The 20,010-nt window shown below is 33.4% G+C and overlaps 2 protein-coding genes across 7 annotated transcripts in view; both read left to right on the top strand.

The window, feature by feature from the left end:
* The window catches only part of Mmp1 (Matrix metalloproteinase 1), an 81,218-nt gene extending 69,668 nt beyond the window's left edge, over positions 1-11,550 (top strand). The window contains exons 6-13 of one of the 6 annotated variants that reach the window (XR_016304894.1): positions 1,220-1,429; positions 1,954-2,104; positions 2,276-2,479; positions 2,684-2,940; positions 3,334-3,418; positions 5,630-5,726; positions 7,241-7,426; positions 9,383-9,519. Coding sequence is in view for 1 of the 6 variants with exons in the window: in XM_089647432.1 (XP_089503558.1) it covers positions 1,220-1,429; positions 1,954-2,104; positions 2,276-2,479; positions 2,684-2,940; positions 3,334-3,484; positions 9,383-9,507 (1,098 nt within the window). In the remaining 5 variants the exon portion in view is untranslated. Of the gene's footprint in view, positions 1-1,219; positions 1,430-1,953; positions 2,105-2,275; positions 2,480-2,683; positions 2,941-3,333; positions 3,485-5,629; positions 5,727-7,240; positions 7,427-9,382 lie in introns of all 6 variants that reach the window. The other 5 variants (XR_016304891.1, XR_016304895.1, XR_016304892.1 and 2 more) reach the window with 5 other exon arrangements.
* A 6,284-nt stretch (positions 11,551-17,834) lies between these two features.
* Mid1 (calcium-permeable channel component Mid1) overlaps positions 17,835-20,010 on the top strand; it is a 188,329-nt gene continuing 186,153 nt past the window's right edge. Inside the window, exon 1 of the mRNA XM_089647538.1 lies at positions 17,835-18,370. Coding sequence (XP_089503664.1) covers positions 17,963-18,370 — 408 coding nt within the window. The 5' untranslated portion in view covers positions 17,835-17,962. The remainder of the gene's footprint in view (positions 18,371-20,010) is intronic.

Below are 20,010 nucleotides of genomic sequence, written 5' to 3'. Positions count from 1 at the left end.
GGAACGCACTGTTATGTTGGTATCACTGATGCAAACAAGAGCTAAATACGACCGTTGCTATCTTCAATATGGTTTGTGATACAAAGGAAAGTGCCCCTTAATAACGCCTGCTCGCGTCAAGGCAAGAAAAACATCCCAGTTTTCAACTAGTTTACCGGCTACGCTAGGTTTGTGTAACATGGTTTGTGATACAAATCAATGTATCAGGGATACCAACATAACAGTGACGTACCTAATGGCAGCTGATTGCCGCTGCATCGATTCGCGAAGTGAATTTTGGTTAACGCAATTGAAAATTTAAATTCATAATTTTCCGCCGCCCGAAATGCAAAAAGTGTTCTTTTATAGTAATTAAGGCGAATATAAAGTTTTTTTCTAAAAAATATTCGTAATAAGCGTGTCAGGCCCTATCCAAAAATTACCGGTTACGAATTCCGCTTCACGGTAAATATGGAATGTTTTCTTTGAATTTATACTTGAATTTAGTTATATTATTACTAAAAGTTACTATAAATGTTGGGGAACCTTTAATAACGCCTGCTCGCGTCCCCTTTAGAATTATATCCCAGTTTTCAAGTAGTGTGTGGGCTACGCTAGGTTTGTAATTTGTATAGACTGGTTTGTGATTTAATTCTAATACGATACTATGAATATAATCCAACTCTTGATATGAACATAGTCGCCGTCGGCTGCGGGCGCCGCATACTAATTGACATATCGCGTAAGTGACTTAATAAACGAAATTAAAATTAAAAGTGCGTATTTTCCGTCTCCCCCGACATAATAAATCATGTTTTGAATTAATAAAGCTAAATCCATTTATTTGAAAGTGAAATATTGCGTATTAAGAGTGAAGCGGAATAAGAGAAAAATAATCAACGTTTTTTTCAATTTTAGAGTTTTCGTAAAAAATTCCTGAAACCATGATTTTTTTTTAAATTTTCTTATATATACAATAAATATACAGATTGAACTTGCCATCACACCAAAAAGATTGTAGCCAAAAAATATTGGAAATAATTGAAGATAATTTTAGTAATTCAAAAACGTAGGTGACAGATTGGCTGGCTGCTCAGATCTGGTCACCAAACATGGCAAATTCCATTTCAAGCAACATTTCAATTTTGATTGGTCGTCTTTCAGCAGGGGTTACTGAGCGTATCTTTCATTCTGAAAAACACATTTTATTGTATTTTAATGATGGTGTCTTTTTTCCAAGGTGTACGGAGGAGACGCTCATTTTGATGACGCCGAGCAGTGGAGCATCAACTCGTACCGCGGCACCAACCTCTTCCAAGTGGCAGCTCACGAGTTCGGCCACTCTCTCGGCCTCAGTCACAGCGACGTCAAGTCTGCGCTAATGGCTCCCTTCTACCGTGGCTACGATCCCGTCTTCCAACTGGATGGAGATGATGTTCAGGGCATCCAGGTAAACTGACATTCATTTGTAGATCTTCAGTGCAATGATCCGGAGGAACACATTAAATACAAATGCATCAGCAAAATCCAGATGGGAGTGCGAACCACCTTCATCAGTTACAGCAATGTAAAGTCAACACTGATGGCTGCGATAAAGACCATGTCTTGAGAGAAGATGTCTATGGCATTCAGGTAAACTGACTAGTGCTAGTAGCTCACAGAGTTGAAGAGTTATACAAGAGATGTCTCTAGTATATAGGTTTGCCCCTCCAATTTCAAAACCAAGTTGAGCAACCAAATAGGTTTCTAGCAACAGAGAGATTTTGATAGTCTTCAGAAATTAAATTAATTGATACATCGAGTACACCACTACACAAGCGAGGGTCTCTTTAAAATGATTTACATAGATGCATAACCTGTCACCGAACAACCGTACTGTGGACAATACTTCTACTTAATCCTTTATGCATCACGATTCATTGATAAAAGTTTGTCTTGGTTAACAATAAAGAAATAAATTTTATTTTGCTCCAGGCACTGTATGGCAGGAAGACCGGAAACGTCCCAGTGGGAAGGCCGGCCATTCCCGCCCCGGAGACAGGAGGATCTGATGAGAAGCTGTGTGTGGACTCTAAAGTGGACGCCATGTTTAACAGTGCAGAGGGAGATACTTATGCATTCAAAGGTATGAACAACCATCAAAACCCTTTGTACTTAAACAGCTTCCTAACAGGAATGCCACTATTTTAGTTGCACTGGCTCCTGGCTATTGGGAATCACATGATAATCATACAAAATATAAATACAGCTCTACTTGATGAATTAAGTATCTTATTGATTTGTTTATGATTTCTAGGAGACTACTATTGGAAGTTGACTGCGGACGGTATCGCAACAAACTACCCTCGTCTAATCAAGAAGTCATGGGCCGATCTCCCTGGTAACATCGATGCTGCCTTCACGTACAAGAACGGCAAAACCTACTTCTTCAAGGGATCCAAGTACTGGAGATATCAGGGCAAGAAACTGGATGGTTCTTACCCCAAGGATATCAGTGATGGCAAGTTACTTTTATATTGTTTGTGGTTTGAGCAATATTACATCAAGTATTTGGGTAGGGCAAAACATTAAATGCCCTCGATCTATCTAATAGTCTTTACCTATAAATGAACTTTTGGTAGTGCAATGTAACATGTATTGACCTATTATTGTATTGATTTGTTATTATTATGACATAAATTTTATAAATTATTTTAATTTGTAGGTTTCACGGGAATCCCCGATAATGTGGACGCCGCCCTCGTCTGGTCCGGCAACGGCAAGATCTACTTCTTCAAGGGAGCCAAGTTCTGGCGTTTTGACCCCACCCAGCGTCCTCCCGTCAAGAACAGCTACCCCAAGCCTCTGTCAAACTGGGAGGGTGTTCCCAACAATATCGAAGCGGCGCTGCAGTACACTAACGGTTACACGTACTTCTTCAAAGACGGAGCGTACTGGCGATTCAATGATAGGACATTCAGCGTGAGTTGTTTTGGATTGACTTAGAGTTTTAACTCTTGCAGTTAATAATTAAATATACTTTATTAAATACTTTTTATTTATTCCATTGAATAGAAACTTTTTTTTATGGAATATTCTGGTTAGCACTCATGACATGGGTCCATTGTGATAACTATACACTGTCCATATTGAATATTTACCTGGTTTGTCTAGGGTCTAGTCGGTTTGTGAGTTCTTTGGATTGTCTCATTCCGGATGCCCTCTCCCATTCTAATCTCTCTCCCTCCGATGGTTGATTTATAATATTCTGAGTTATAAAAGCACACACACAGATGAAGGACCATTAGTTGACTAACTAGACGAGAGCAGGATCCACCTAACCTATAACCTAATTTGAATGATTTCTTTGTTCAGGTGGACGCAGCAGACCCCGCCTTCCCTCGCTCCACTGGCTTCTGGTGGTTCGGCTGCAAGTCGGCGCCACAAGGCACCATTGGAGGTAGGGCGCGACAGACGCTAAACAACGGCGGCTACGGAGAAGTCAGCGATATTGGTTTCGACGCAGGTGAGGTTTTTTGGGATGCAAGGGTTAAAATAGCTTAACGCGATACTGACAACATACATTATACTATACTACAAAGTCAAAGTTTTCTACAAAGTCAAACTCAATTAATTTATTTTGATTTTTACTCTTTGCGTTCAATCTGCGTACATTTTCAAAATATTTACATACTGACACTGTTTAATGTAAATTTGTTTTAAATTCCTTAATACATACGTATTTCAGTAACACATTATTAATTTCTAAATATCTTGAACAGTGTTCCATCAGATTCAAATTATATATAGCATTATTTCTGTTTTCTTGCAAAATACACAAATTTTAATGATTTATTGTTTAAACGTGCCCTAAGTTTGGTAGGTAGGTACTCCATTATACGTTTTTTTCAGTTTGTCCTTATAATTATTAATATTATAAAAAAAAGGTACCTACCTAATTATTTGTTTCAATTTTTTTACTTTTGATTGTGTCAAAACCGTTTGCTTTGTGCAATATTATATATTGTATCTATGATTTTTTGTTGTCCGTTTTAAACCTTCATTGTTCCTGCGCTTTATCTGGGTTCTATTGTTAAATATCTAATTTGAATGATGTTGAGTTTATTGAACTTTTGGCTGTTATGTTTCTAACGTCTTCTCGAGTCAACATTTCAGACAGCCCTTCAGTGTTCATCATCAAGGCAAATGTTGGCTATTGTAAGGTTGTACGAAACGTTAGCTTAAGAAGGAGGGAGCATAACATGACTGAAGACTGCAAAATCGATCATCGTTTTTTTCTATTGGCTGTGAAAGTCTTAAAACTCTACTTAAATTGGTATTTCTACAAAGATTTTTGCTTCACTTTACAATGTTCCATAAATTATTGATATTATAAAAACCTGACATAACTTGTGCTTATAATCTAACAATGATAAAATCATCTTTTCTCGTTAGAAAATGTTATCTTGTAAAGGGTTTATGAGAGTTAACATTTTTTAACATTACTGGGACTTTGTGACAAGTGTAAGTATAATAATATATATGTATGAACCAGACTATACAGGATCAAAATTTCATACATCAACAGAAGTTTTCTAGCACTTAAAATACCTCAACTAAAAATAACCCATCAAAACCAACAACTACATAAAAAATAATACTTATTACATACAAAAAAACCATTTATTTTGATATTTTGCTATGCCTATCTACATACATGATTCTTTCTTATATTCATACATAACTACAAATAACAAATCAATCTATTTCCTTGATGGGATAAAAACTTTAATAGTTTTTGGTTGTAAAACCTTGCATCCAGAATAAACCTCATTGGTAGCGAACATAGTTGGAGTTTTAAAGATGAAAAAACTACTAAAACATTAACGTTTTAGCATATACAATATAGTATAAAATTGTGATCATTTATTTATCGGTTAAATTTAAAATTCTGCAAAACTTTCCAACTGTTGAGATGCTAAAATAAATTAGTTTCTGTTTGAACAGCTAATAGATAATCATAAATCTATTATTTCTCTTCATGCAGGAACTAATAAAATGTTTTATAATGTAAATCGCACATTTTTAACCTCTTTCACCTTAAGATATAAAAAGGAATTTTAACAAAAATGTTAATATGTGCAAAAAACCAAAATTTGTTTTGATTTTTGCTCAAAATTCCTTCCCTATAGATTTTTTTTCAAATGTCAATATTTTCCCAGCTTTTGATGTTTTTCTCCACACTTAACTTGTTTCGTTTACGTCTTTGCCTTTATTGTGCTTACAAGTTAACCTCGTTTTAAAATACTTAAAAATTTAATTTTCTGGCAACTTATTTATGAACTAATTGAGTCGATACACTAACAAATGAATAGATTGCCAAGTTTTCAAGTGAGGTCATCTTTCAGTTTAGTTTCGTCCCAAACGTTTCGCAATCCTGACAGAAATAACAAAACAAATCTTTTAAGAATTACTAATTTTTAAAATCAACGACCATTTCAATTATTTTTCTTCTTGTCCATCTGTGTGAAATTTCCTGAACTACTCACTATTTTTTTAATTAATAAGCTAATTAACATGACTAAAATCTGTCGATTGGTATTTCTGTCAAGAAATGAAAGAGTTTGTTCACTACTTTAAGTTGTAACTGAGATTAACAATTTCTTTCTAGATGCCAAATCATCCTCCAACTTTTGGTTTTCATCGAAACGATGAAATTGTTTTGCAGTTTAGGCAACTGCTTTTGCTGATTCTATATTTGCTCCATTGTATGTGATGTCTTTCATTTTATATTATTATTTTATTTGTTGAATGTTGCTTGCAGCTTTGCACGTATATTATTATCACGTCAAACGCTTTTGGTTATGGCATTTCCTCCACACATAATACGACATATATATTTTTATGTTTTACATATATTTTCCAGAAACTAGTCTTAAAATTCCAGAAAATAATATTATTTATAATATAACAATTATGTTTCGTAGATTTGATGCTTTGTCCCACGGTAAACTGGCTTATCTGATCGAAATCTTTTGAATTTATTTTGAAAATAACTTTTGATCGCCGATGCAAATTTTTCACCGTACGCCAGTGAATTTTCATAATAACTTACTTGTTCTTGACAAAACAGTGTTTTTGTAAATTATACTATCTTACTAGATAATGTGTTTATATATATTTTTAAATACTGTGTAATCTAACATAAGTAGTTTCCTCAGAATAACTAGTTAAATTCAGAGAAATGAGTTGTTGATACCATCCTGGGGGGACAAAAGGGTTAATATTTTTTACAACAATCATTATCATTTTAATTATTCATGCCTGAAAAAATATTATAATGAATCATGGTTACAAGTTACAAGTGCTCAAAATATTTTATCGTAACATCAATTAGATAATTATGAGACAATACATATTTAAATAGTTTTAACAATGTTATTTTATAGTACATAGATAAATATTGCATATATTTTAATTAGATAGTCAATTGATTAACAGTAAATAATTGATATCTCACCAAGATTAATTATTATTATTTATATTTGTGTTTAATATAACCTTTATACTGACATTTGAAGTGAACAATGACATAATGAACATTCAAAGAGTGCTGCATGTTATTTTTAGCTGAAAATGTTTATTATAACCATTAGATGATTGTTTTGTGATTAACATGTATGTAACGGAATGTCCGCATTATAATTTTGTGTATATTTTACAGCTCGAAAAACATAATATATAACCAAAGCTATTTCGTTTTAACATTAATGTGGAATGATTGAATGTGTTTCGTCGTAGTTTGTATTAACATCTTCAAATAATACTTAGTAGGAAATAATTTACTATGCAGGTACGAAATCTAATGGCCGTTAATAAGAAACCAAATAATCCTCCTTAACGAATAACCTTCGATATTAATTTAGTTTTCTATGGGCGTAATTCATAAATCTGTCTTTTAATATAGTTTGTCTCGATTGTCGTACAAACAAGCACTTGTTTATTCCACATGGTTAACAGTATAATAAAGGACTGATTTTCTATTTTATGTTGCCAGTGAAAAATTGATTGCAAAACATCCAAACAAAAGATTAATTATAAATATACTAAGCGACATATTTTAAAACTAGATCACTTAAAAATATTTGTGTGTTCTGGTTGTACTTACTGAAATGATTCAATGAAATCTAATGGATGTTTTGCAGTGTAAATTTATCTGCACGCTCCCTTTCTTTATTTTCTGTCCTCTTCGGTTGAGTACATGACGCACCTCTCTTTACAGTTCCACGATAACTCTGAGGATACAAAGCCATAGGAAGCACCGCAAGACTGTCACCTGTCACCTGTCACCCGTCACCCACCACACATTCTACATTCTATCCTCCTCTCTTACATTTCAACCGACCACACTAAAGCAGAGTACTACTGCCAGTGTGATACGGCCGGCCTAAGAATTTCCAATCATTGTGTATGTGTGTTTTGTCTTTCCGTTACTTTATATTCATCATTCCATCTGTGTGATTATCATCTCGAATGACACGAGTGCTCAAAACTACATATTACATTTCACCAAACTAAGTTATGGTGTCCATAGTCTATTAGACTAAGATGCCTGCGGAGCCACATTATGGAATCAAAGGGGCTATTCCGGTTCTTCCTGTAGGGGCCAGCAAGAAACTTCAATAAATAAAAAGATTTTTATGTGAAAGCCAAAACGTAGACAGTACCACTGGATTAAGTAAAAATTTCTTTAGTCTTTAACTAACCCAGTATGTAGAGGTAATATTCAAAAACAAAATAAATGTATAAGGTTGACACTGTAATTGCAGTACTTCATACGTGACAGTGATTCTTCAACACTTCAAATGCAGGGCTCTGGCCCCTGGGGGTTAACCTGTAGGGGCCAGCAAGAAACTTCAATAAATAAAAAGATTTTTATGTGAAAGCCAAAACGTAGACAGTACCACTGGATTAAGTAAATTTTTTCTTTAGTCTTTAACTAACCCAGTATGTAGAGGTAATATTCAAAAACAAAATAAATGTATAAGGTTGACACTGTAATTGCAGTACTTCATACGTGACAGTGATTCTTCAACACTTCAAATGCAGGGCTCCAGCCCCTAGGGATTAACCTGTGGACTGCCGATAGGTCTTCGGAGACCATATTCAAGGAATTAAAAATACATGAAAAACAAAATCTATGTCGCTTGGGCTAATAAAACTTTAGATTCCATTTCAGATTTTGTGAAGACATAAAACATATTTGTTTGTTTTATGGTCTGGCCTTCAACAGGTTAATCGTAAAATTAACAACTTTTTGTTGAATCGAATCATCTTGAATCGCAGTAAAAGTCATTAATATTTTTAAGGTTAAGATCGTTATCCTTGAGTAGAATCGAAATCTCCCCCGGGGGATATCGCCAAATAAACATGGAATGACTGACAACCCTGATGATTTTTATTGATCATGGCAGGCAGCACAATGCACAAGATCTATGACCCAAGTGCTAATAGGAACTATGCAGACTATCTCCTTAAAATTCTGGTAGCACGGTGGATAGGACGCTCGGCTAGCAGTCGGGCAGATAGAGTTTGATTCCAACAATGGGTACCGACTTACTACCTTTTCAAAACAAGACAAGCTTAGGACGGATCGTTTCACAGAAATTCAATTGTAACATTGTTATCAGCGCCATTTTTAAAGTACATAAAGTAAACAAATCATATGAAGTCATGTAGAAGACTTGTGGGTTTTTAATAATTTACACTGTCAGTGCAAACATCGGTGAATGAAAAAGTCAGAGAAGACTAAGAATCATGGAGATTTTCTTGACAGAGGATGAAAAAATCGTTCTGGTATTTTAGTATTTTGAGTTCTCGTGTCATCATTTTCTTATTTTTAAATATTATCTGTTTTTCTGTACAAATCTTGAATTCACCGAAAAATGGTAAAACAAAATAGCTAATGTGGTTAAAATATAATGTTTAAATATATATATATGTATACATATGTGTTAAATAATATGCACAAAATGATTGTTTTAATGGATTGCACATTTAATTAAATATTTCATTATCATTAATATTTTTGTTTTTAATTAGTGTAATGTGAATTTATTACAAAAACATATCTTTTTTTTTGTTGTTTTATAAAATTTTTGTTTTTTGTTTGTTTGTGATTTATTGATTTGTCTGTTTTTAGTGGTGGTATTTTATCATTTATTATTTTTTTTTAAACTTACCTACCAAAAAATACTTTTTTTCTTCAAGCTAGTTCTAGTTTTCAAGTAAAAATTTCATTAAAATTTTGCACAGTAGTTTGAATTTTCACATTAGTTTAATAGATTTTTACAGATATTGCATGACTTTTATTCAAGCACTTTTGTTTAATATTGTATTAATAAAATTTTATTTTTAAAAATAGCGAACTCAGACGAAAAAAATTCTGAGGATCGTCGCAACTCCGGGGCTTCCCGAGACCTCTCCAAGATGGCCGCCCTCCTCTCAGCATTCTTCCTTCTGCTCACTGGTCACAGAATTCTGACGTAAAGATGCCAATCAGATAAATAACCCGTGATTCAATCGACAGCTTGCAAATGCAATCCTATGTGTGGTTCTTACTTAATTAATTCCTGGCACATTTTAAAATATAGGTAATTGAAAACAAATGTGAAGTGCCTGCTTATGGCTTTAAAACGCAACCTCGACAAAGAATTTTTTCAGAAGGATAGATTTTTTGCGTGTGTGTCGATAATCTTTTTCAATGGCGGCCCACTTTAAAATGTGCAGGATAACAATAATAAAAAGACAGTTATAATATTGTGGTTGTGTTCTAAGGTTAACGTTGAACATTTGAAGAGAATAATCACTAAACTATTTATGTAATAGAACTATGTTAGTTAAATACTATAAGAACATATTTTTGTATGTAATTGAGTGGATAATGTGTTATTTTAAGTTTTCGAGTGTTACAAGTTACAAACAAGTCATAGGCTAATGTGAAACTGAACTTAATTAGGTGAATAATGCTGCATATTAAATAATATCACAAGTATTTGTCAACAATGTCATTTTTCTACTTTATAAACTTTTACAAAAACAGGGTTCTGAGAGATGAGAATCGTAGAATATTTTTATACAAATTATAGAATAATAATGCCTTGTTTTTTAAAACTATATATCCCCTGATACATTACACATATCTAGAAGTGCCTAACCTCTATATTGTATTTTATTGAATCTTATTTTTAAAAAAAAATATCATTATCATTCTAAAAAAATAAATGTTTCTTCATTGATTACTTTTGAAAAGTTCCAGATTTTGAAAGATCAAACGGCAAATTGAAGTACATAATTTAACAATGTGCCTTATGTAATTATATGTGCCTAGTGATGAAACTATTATGAATAGTATGTCGTTTGTATTTTATAAATGAATATGTATGATTGTATTTCTCAGCAAACATTTTTATATTGTAGCTTATATTTTGCTTTTTAATATATTTGCTTTTTTGGAAATCACAAGGAAGACAAATACAGACGTCATTTTAAAAAAATCACATTTTGTACCTACACAATTGCAATTTTAAGAATTTTAACAAATTTGTTGATGTCTGGGAAACAAAGCTTTAAAAAAAATTATGAAAATGATTTTCCCAAAATGTTCTTAAAGTACTTTATTATTTTTACTGGATGAAGACAAAATGTTCTTAAAATACTTTATTCTTTTTACTGGCTGAAGACAAAATGTTCTTAAAATACTTTATTCTTGTTACTGGATGAAGACAAAATGACAACTTTACTTTCAGAAGAAAATAAAATAATGGTAATACAAGTCCCAAAATATTCTGTTTTGAAATATCTGTAGGTAACTAAATGGGTTAATGTTGAAAATTTTGTCAGCCATTTAGGCATTTAAATAAAAATTATGTTAACATCATTTTTTGCGTTTAGAAAATAGGTACCACAAGCTAGAAAAATTGCACCTTTATTGCATTATTATTTTCATATAAATATGTGATTCAATTTATTATAATTTCTTGTCACTTTTTATGTAATGGCGAAACAGTCTTCCACTTTTTTATATTTTATAAATATATGTAACCTTTTAGTAATCAAAAACTATAATTTTTATATTTTTCTAACTATCTCATATGTAACCATTGTACTTCTTTACGACCAGTGCTATTTAAAGTAATTCTTCATTAGAATTTCAATTAATTAGTTTCCTTATTTCCTGCCAAATTCTAGGGCAATACTAACAGCTTCCAGTTGGTTAAATCAAAGGTTACCTACCTCTTGACTAATGTAACATTAAGATGTAAAACACAATACATAATATGTAATAATCGAACTTATAAGTACATACAGTATGATTTATTTTAATATTTGCAATTTTTAAGTAATTTATTATATTTTCATTAAAAAATCTTGTTATATCTCTCGTATTTGTTTAACCACCGTGATTTTAAATAATAAATAATGTATTTTTACTTTTAGATCACTAATTAATATTTTTATAAAATTTTATTTTATAACTAGGTATTAATTTTTGTTGAAGTTTCTTGTATTTGATAGAAATGAAGTCTGTATTATATGTTTATTTTAATGATAGACTGAATTTCCTTCATAATAAAGAAAGATAAAATAAAACATGAAAATTGATAATAAATAATGTATTTTTATTATTGAACCTTACTGATCAATTTTTAACATGCAAACTATTCTCTAATAGGTACTAGGTACCTACAATCATTATAAGTACTAGGTACCTACAATCATTATAGGTACTAGGTACCTACAATCATAATTAGGTACTAGGTAACAGGAACCATATACTAGATACTAGGTACAAATATTATAGTTACTGGATATTTTAGGTACCTAGTACCAGGTATTAGGTTCTAGGTACCAGATAATATGTACTAGGCAATACGTACTAGGTACAAATATTATAGGTACTAGGTTATACAAATTAAATACTATTATAAATATTATAGGTATTATATATTATTATCACAATGATCTCCGTGCCAGAAATGAAACATCTTTGGTAACGTGAATGCTTATTTTAGTTAAGTTAAAGGCATTTGAATATATGTAATTAATTTTCGAATAAAACCAATAAATTTAAAAAGATTGACATTTTCCGAGATGGCGGCGTTTTCTCTCCTGAAGTTTTAAACTGAAATTTTATGAAAAAATGCATTAATTTCCCTACGAATATCGGTTGAAAAAACAAGTTCTTATTCTACTCCTAAATTCACAGGAGTATGGCAGTTGGAACGTGTCTACGGTATTCACATAAAAATAACGTAGACGAATACATTGTGTAAAAAAAATAAAAATCTCCGTAAAATAATCACCGAGCGCGATTCCATACTGTGTATTGTATATGGACAGGATTAAAGCAATACAATACAAATAGCAAACGCGGAAGTTCTGCATACTTTTCATTTCTGCTTCTTCAAAATCGTAACAGAAGTTTAATTGAACTTTGTAGTATGAGTTCGTTAAAACTAGGTACAAGGTTGTTAAATTTGTAGTATTGAAATTAAAATACATATAACATACTTCATTGAATTAAAGTATTTAAAGAAATTTTTTTCTAACCTTCCTCGTTCAATATCTTATACCATTCCGCATGCACATCTACAAAATAAAAAAATAAATAAAAAAATTTCGCTTCCGTTTCCGTTAACACTCCATTACATCTCTAAATACAACCAATTCCCTCGTCTATGAAATATCACGATCCTGTTACTCCCTTTGTCCTGTCACATGCGTTAACCACTCAACACCTGTACGGGTACAACCAGTACAGACTAAACAGAAGACACCAGTAGATATAAACCGGTAGATACATTGTTATACCTCACTAATCGTAATGACCTGTTTCATGGAAAGGTAAGGAAGTTAGCAAAGTTCATACCACGTAATAGACAATATCGTAACACGGAAGTTCAGTAAGTTAAGTAACATTAAACCGAAAGTCGTAATGATTTTGTTTAAATTTAGGCTTAAGAACAAAAGAGTAGATTCCTCTTTAAATAAAACACTTTGTGGAAGTTGAAATTACACCGAATTTATTGTTGCTTTTTCCAAAGCTTATATTGCTACCGACACTCTGTGGAAATCACTCCACCAATGGAGAGCAAAATATAATTGTCACTTTGGGTTCCTTTAGCTAGAAACTATCGAAGAGAAGTGAGTTCCGTAATCAAAATTGGGGCTTAAATAACATAATTTGGCTACCTTTAAAGAAGGTGTAAACTAGCGCCATCTGTATTCTAAATCAGTTACTCTATATAAATTATAATTGGTTTGAACCTCGGATCAAATTCGAACAGAGTTCAATCGGTTATCTAGCACAGTGAAATCGGTGACATTCAGTATCGGGTCGATAGACGTAACTACCAATGATTTTAAAACAAATTTTCCGAGCATGGTCGCGCTGTCGATAGCCAGAACGATATTGATAATGCAATAAATAAGAATTTTTTATACTCTGGCAACACTGGAGATATTGTCTATGAATTGGCATTTCGAAACGTCAAACAGCTACGGAAAAATATTAATAAATTGAGAATGTTGAATTGAAATAATAACCTAAATATGGATTGGTATGATTTGAGATTTTCACGACCAAAAGTATTATAGTGATTTGTTTTGGGGGTATTATGCCGTGTTGCGCTAACTCCTTCTTTAGCCGACGTTTCGGACAGCATTAGTGACCATCATCAGTGCAGATGTGTAATAAGCATGATAAATGTGAATTATTGTGTTGAGTGATAAAGATACCTTATGAGCTTGTAAAACAGCAAAGGATAGTAAATCGAAGTTAAGGAAATAACGAGTAAATAACAAAGAAAAATTAGATCATTTTAAAGTAGGTACCTAATACAATATTGGAATGTCAAAAAAATAAAATGTATACTTTTATGTTAAAAAATATATTTATATTTTATATTTGTGTTTTTTACAATAAATATACAATGTTTACAAGTCATACTGTTTTAATTTATACTACACTTCTATTAAAAGCATTTGCTTGTGGATGAAAGAGGAGTGTACATTTGCCAAAAAATAATATAACTAGGTTACAAAGTAAAAAAAATTACAAAATTAAAATCCATACAAATTATTGTATCTGGAAGGAAGAAAAAATATATATTACTTAAATAATATATATTTATTTTTTATTTATTTTATAAATATATAAATTACAAGCAATACAAACCAAAAGAACATTTGTCTGTCCAACTGGGAAGGATTCCCGTTTCAGGACAGCCAAATTGTGTATTTAGTACATAATATCCTTACAATGGAATGGCGATGCTGTCAAAACAAATTTTGAGAACATTGTTGATTGCATTCGAAGTGACAAAGTAATAATATGTAAGTAACTTTTTTACATTAGCTCCACACAGGAGGCCCTGAGGAAAGTAATTTCCTTCAGCCCCTGTGTCATCTTTGGGGATGCTGTGTGGAGGGTTTATTTAAGAAAATGAAGGGGAGGAAGATCTAGGAGGGAAAAAAGATTTTTTTTATTTATTTCCGCTTATGAAGGCCCAGAAATCAATAATTAAAGTCATAATGCGCAAACCATATAGGTTCTCTAGCGATGAGCTCTTTATAATTTAATATACTTGATGTTCATCAAAACTATATAAAAAAGGTTATTATCCGTGTACATAAAAATCTAGATAATATTAATAAAATTGACCATAAATATATCACAAGAAGCCACACCAGAAATGACGTTATGATCCCAACGAGCAATACGGCAAAGTATCAAAAGACACACACATACTTGGGACCTAAACTGTACAACAAAATCCCTCCTGAATTAAACATAAAATTTGTAATATTTCCTACATAGGCCCAATAATAACTAAATGGTTGATTGGACTGGGTAGAGGAGGATCTGAAAAAAATGTTAAAAAACGTCACACAATAAATAGACATAGACTAATAATAAATTAAATTAAAATAAATTACAATAACGAGATACACGGACACGGGACGAGAAATTTTAAGCAAATTAGATTGCCAACAAGAAAAAAAACAAGCACCCAAAAATCTCTGATGTACCAGGCCGTTCAACTCTATAACAAAATCCCGAAGGAAATTGCTTTGATAGAAAATATTAATAAGTTCAAAAATGAATTAAGAAAATATGTCTATCTCAATTATTAATGTTTCTTTTTTTTGTGACTTTAGTGAAACATTTAAAGAAAGATTATGTTTGCCAAACAATGTACATGTTTATATGTTTATAAAACTATTAGCACACACGAAGATGTGAGCTAACTTAAGATTAATAAAATAAAAATAATTACACACTTTATATATCTTCCACTATTCTAATTATTGCTCATACACAACTGAAACATACACAACAGCTCAAGTTCGATTCTATCATAAGATTGTAACGATTAAACATCACAAATTAAAACATTAATGAGATATATTATAGACATAGACAAATCACACACTTACTTTCACATATTTTGGTTCCTTGGAACGGGCAATTTGCCTAGTTAGGAACCAATAATTTCGACCTGATAAGGTACAATTATCTATAATCTTTATAGATTGTATTTAAAGGTAAAGGTCAGTGTTTCCAAGAGTGACGGTACATTGCGATGGGTCGAGAGGGTCCAGCTGAAGAGGTAAAAAGTTGTCACTCAAACAGTCTCTCAGTAGGTGGGCAGACGTATCCGCCACGAAGACGAAGCCTGGAATGGACTGCCACATGATTTGAGAATGATCGCAGACTCGACAGAATTTAGGTCTAAACTTAAAACGCACCTTTTCAGACAGTCGTATCCATAATTTCAGAAACCTCCACTTTCACAGTTGACGGCAATTTAAATTTAAATTAACAAAATGTAAAAAATACTAAAAATAAAATAAAATAAATAAAAATAATAATTAAAAATAAATAAATAAAAATGATAACAACTAACAATTTGTAGGCTTTTAAGACAGTTAAAATACATTTAAATTAAAATAAAAACTATAGCAGACTTAAGATCATGCGACGACCAGTGTTTTTTGATATAGTGTCCTCTGCGTGCAGTTCTATCTTTTATAAGCATAAACTTTTTAATATAAGTGTGTTTGTTGGAAGTGACTTGCCAGGTAAGTATGTTTTGGTATCATTTCTAAATAACAAATGTAGATCCTAGGAAATAAATTGTACAGCGCCCTTGAGGTGATTTTTCACAAAAACGGCGCTCTACAAATTATCCAATTATTATTATTATTATTTTTATTATGAAGACAATCCTCACCCCGTGAACACGGGCACCCCCGCTAAGTCACCAAATGTAGCGAACTACTTGGGGTGACTTATGGAAGATGGTTATGCAATGAATGGTTCTCGGGGCGGCGGTACTCACACCCGTCTCCGAAATTGTAGCTAACTTAACCTCAATAACTTAGGATGAAGATGAGGTACACAGTAAATACAAGTATTAAACGTGTAAAAAAGTAAAGAATAGAAAACTGAAGAAAACTTGCAATTATCAAAGCAAACTATAAGATCCTGTAATAAATAATATATTGCAATGATAAAAATATATATTATTAATATATTTACATAATATATGTAAATAACTTAACATAAAGATGGGGTACGTAAAATATATTTTAAGTTATAAAGATGTCTACATATTACAAGAAAAAAACCTTATTTCCCCTGAAACAATTATCATAAAAATGTAAAATTCCGAAGATATAATTAATAATATCTGTAACTTTGTAAAAAAATTACCTGATGAAAAGAGGAAAAAAATATATTCGGATTTCTCATTAATTCCTACGATTATTGAGCAATATTACTCATGGTTTGCATGATATATGACGAAAAGTGACATCTATTAATGAAAGTAGAACATTAATTATTAGTACCATCCCTTTACCCATGCCACGACACGTTCTAAACAGAATCAACTCAAGTGGTAAGGCAGATTTCTATATAATAAGTTTTGGAAAATTCCAAGAGATGTCGTGATTTTTCCCGCTCTGCGCCACCGCGACCGGGCGGCAGAAAAACAAACTTGATAATTTTCTCACTGAATGAGTATTGAATGTGTATTTCAGAGGTTAGGGGTTGTTTCAAGACTGGCAACACTCAACAAAAACATACATACATGTGTGACGTGTGCTACATTAGTTGTGCTAGGATTTTATTAATTTTATTTTTAAAATTTTGAAGACTTTTAATACAAATATTGCTTTCCAATTATTTGGTGGAATAATTTTTTTAAATTTGGTTGAATAAGTGGAAAGGGTGACAGGAACAAGATGGGAAAGCATGAGGGCTAGGACAATTGACCAATAATCCGCAAAATCTCCACCGGTTCCGATGCCTAAATCGGTGGAGATTTTGATGAGGAGGATGTCAAATCTCTCCCTAAAAACATTAAGGACGGTTTGTTTCACAGAATTTTAACAATTTAATAAAAAAATTAAAGTTAAGGTTCAAGTTTTGTGAAATTTCCAATCAAGTTTTGATATTATTATATCATTGGCCGGTTTCACAGTATTTGGATAGTAATATAACTTCAACAAGACTTTCACAGAACAAGAATATTACCTTTGAAATTTGATGGAAAAACACGTCCTAATAGTTTTCCAAATCGATGTTAACATTGTTTGAAAGGGTAACAATAAATATTTGTATAATATTGTTACGGAGTGTAAGGGATTTAATAAATGTAAAGATGAACACCTCAATAGTAGTGTTGGCGAGTGGCAGTTGCAGTGGCAGTGGCAACACCGGGGGCGGGTTAGCAGGCTGGCTGCTGTGAGGCCTCCCCCGCCCCCCTGTCGGAGTGTTAGAGAGTGGGGGTCAGGAAGCAGTACGGGTGCGCGTGCGCAGGCCGCCATCTTGGGCCAGGTTACATAACGGCCCTTGGCCGAGCCGGAGCAGTCGCCCCGCCGCGCCCGCCGCCCCCGCCTCAGGGGAGTGCCCTCGCCAGCATGAGCGCTGGCCATGCGCCGCCTGCTGCTGACGCTGCTGGCTGCCGCCGTGGCCGCCCCCCAGGAGCTGCGCCGGACCAACCCGTGGCTGAGCGCGTGCGACGTGCCCGCCGAGCCCCCCGCGCCCCCCGCGCCGCTCGCGCCCAGCCGGGCCCTGTGCGCGCTGCCGCCCGCCGACCGCGAGCGTGCCCTCCAAAACACCCGCCTGCGGCACTGCCGCGAGCGCGCGCTCGGAGAGGCTCTCGATCCCGTGGCCCTGGGGCACGCGCTGGGCGGCGGCGCGCGCTGCGAGAGAGCCCTGCAAGACCTGACCGCCGTGGACGATATGGCCGCCCGGGCCTCCAGGGATCTGGACTCCATCCTGGCGCGCTACGACTGCGCGCAGCCCTTCTCCGTCATACACACCTGCGAGGACTGCCAGGTTAGTGCCAGCCCCACTACAAACTGTCAAACTACACATCGTTAGTGCGAGCAAGTCTTATCAGTCGAACCTAGGCAATGACAGCCATTGTGGTAAACGGATACTGGATACCTTGTACAACTCCCTGAATCGGGGCTCGTACAGTTCCCGCGAAAAGGGCAATAAAGCAGGCGTCCTGACAACTACGAAGGGTTCCTAGCTAATTTGCAAACAACCAAATTTCCTTAATTACCAACAATGGCTATTTCTGCGTTCCCCAGGAATTTCCTCATTCGATTTTCCGATATTTATCTCGTGCGTGAAGTGCCAATTTGTGTCCTTAGTTTTGCAATGGATTTCCTGAGCTATTTAATGAAATACCTGAGGTATTTTTGAGTGATTTTTACACCCCCTTCATTGAACTGAAAACCCAACGAAAAAATACTTATTTCGGATCTGACTTCTATCTGACGAATCTATAATAAGCCTCGTGAACGATTGCCTAACGCCTCGAGATGTTCAGTACGATAGATAACCAATACTTTATTACAATAACAAAAATCACTGTTTTAACTGGATAATAAACAGTGATTTTCAAAAATTCGTCAATGATTTGATGCTTGACATAATTTATTTTTTCATCGCAAAATCTCTGTGTTTCGCTCTAATCTGTGCCACCATTGAAAGAAAGCTAAAGAACTATCGAAATTACATTCTTAATACAATGCTTATTAATGAACATGGATACCTTTTTACTTTACTTCGACCTTAGAATGAAGATATTTATGAACCGTATAATATTAAAAATAATCCTTTAAAAGTGTTGTCACTGTTGATTCGGCTTTAGATTTAATACTTGGGAAAGAAGGAACTTTCTAGTTATTTGTTATAGTCTGACCATTCTTTAGCGATAGCAGAGCATTATCTTTTGATTTATGTATGCCATAATAGTAGTCTAACCTTTAAATTCAATTCATTCATTCAAATATCATCACAACATCACTATCTAAAGTACAAAATAAATTCCACCCACATAACGTAACGGTACATAGTAATGAATACCTATAACCTACCTCTGTTTTAATGCCTTTTTTAAAAACCATTAAAATGTTTTATGTTTTACCTAACTGCACAGGAATGCTAAGCTTTGAATGTAAAATAACAAATACTGCAAATGTAGGCGTAATCAGAGTCGAGACCTTTTTTCTTTTTACAAAACTATCAGAGATAGCGTTTTTTACTTTCAATTGATAATTTTGTGATATCGAGATCACACAAAATCAACTGCAATTAATTTTGTTCCACACTTTTTCCATTTCCACTCATTTAAAATTCTGCATTATAATTATTGTCATTCGCTTATATATGCTCATTTCCACAAATATTTTGACGTTAGTGCAAAAAACATAACATTTATTTCCTCCAAAAAGCTTGAAGCTTTTCATCAGATAAATAATTTAATCATAAGAAAATAGCATTTAATTTTTTTTATATACGTTATAAGCGTTTGAGATTTGTTATCTTTCCACCATGATCTCTCCCTAGGAAGTCTATGAAGTTAATTTACCATACAATCGCGTATATTATTGTAATATTTATTTGATTATCATTAATCATTTATAAGATTTATAATTTACTTAATATTGTCAATGATAAACGTA

Source organism: Hesperophylax consimilis, chromosome 26, assembly GCF_061612785.1.
Source record: "Hesperophylax consimilis isolate HC1 chromosome 26, BYU_Hcon_1.0, whole genome shotgun sequence".
In the NCBI taxonomy this organism is placed as follows: Eukaryota; Metazoa; Arthropoda; class Insecta; order Trichoptera; family Limnephilidae; genus Hesperophylax; species Hesperophylax consimilis.
The sequence above is the reverse complement of the archived record's forward strand: the minus strand, read 5'-3'. Positions and strand labels throughout refer to the sequence as shown.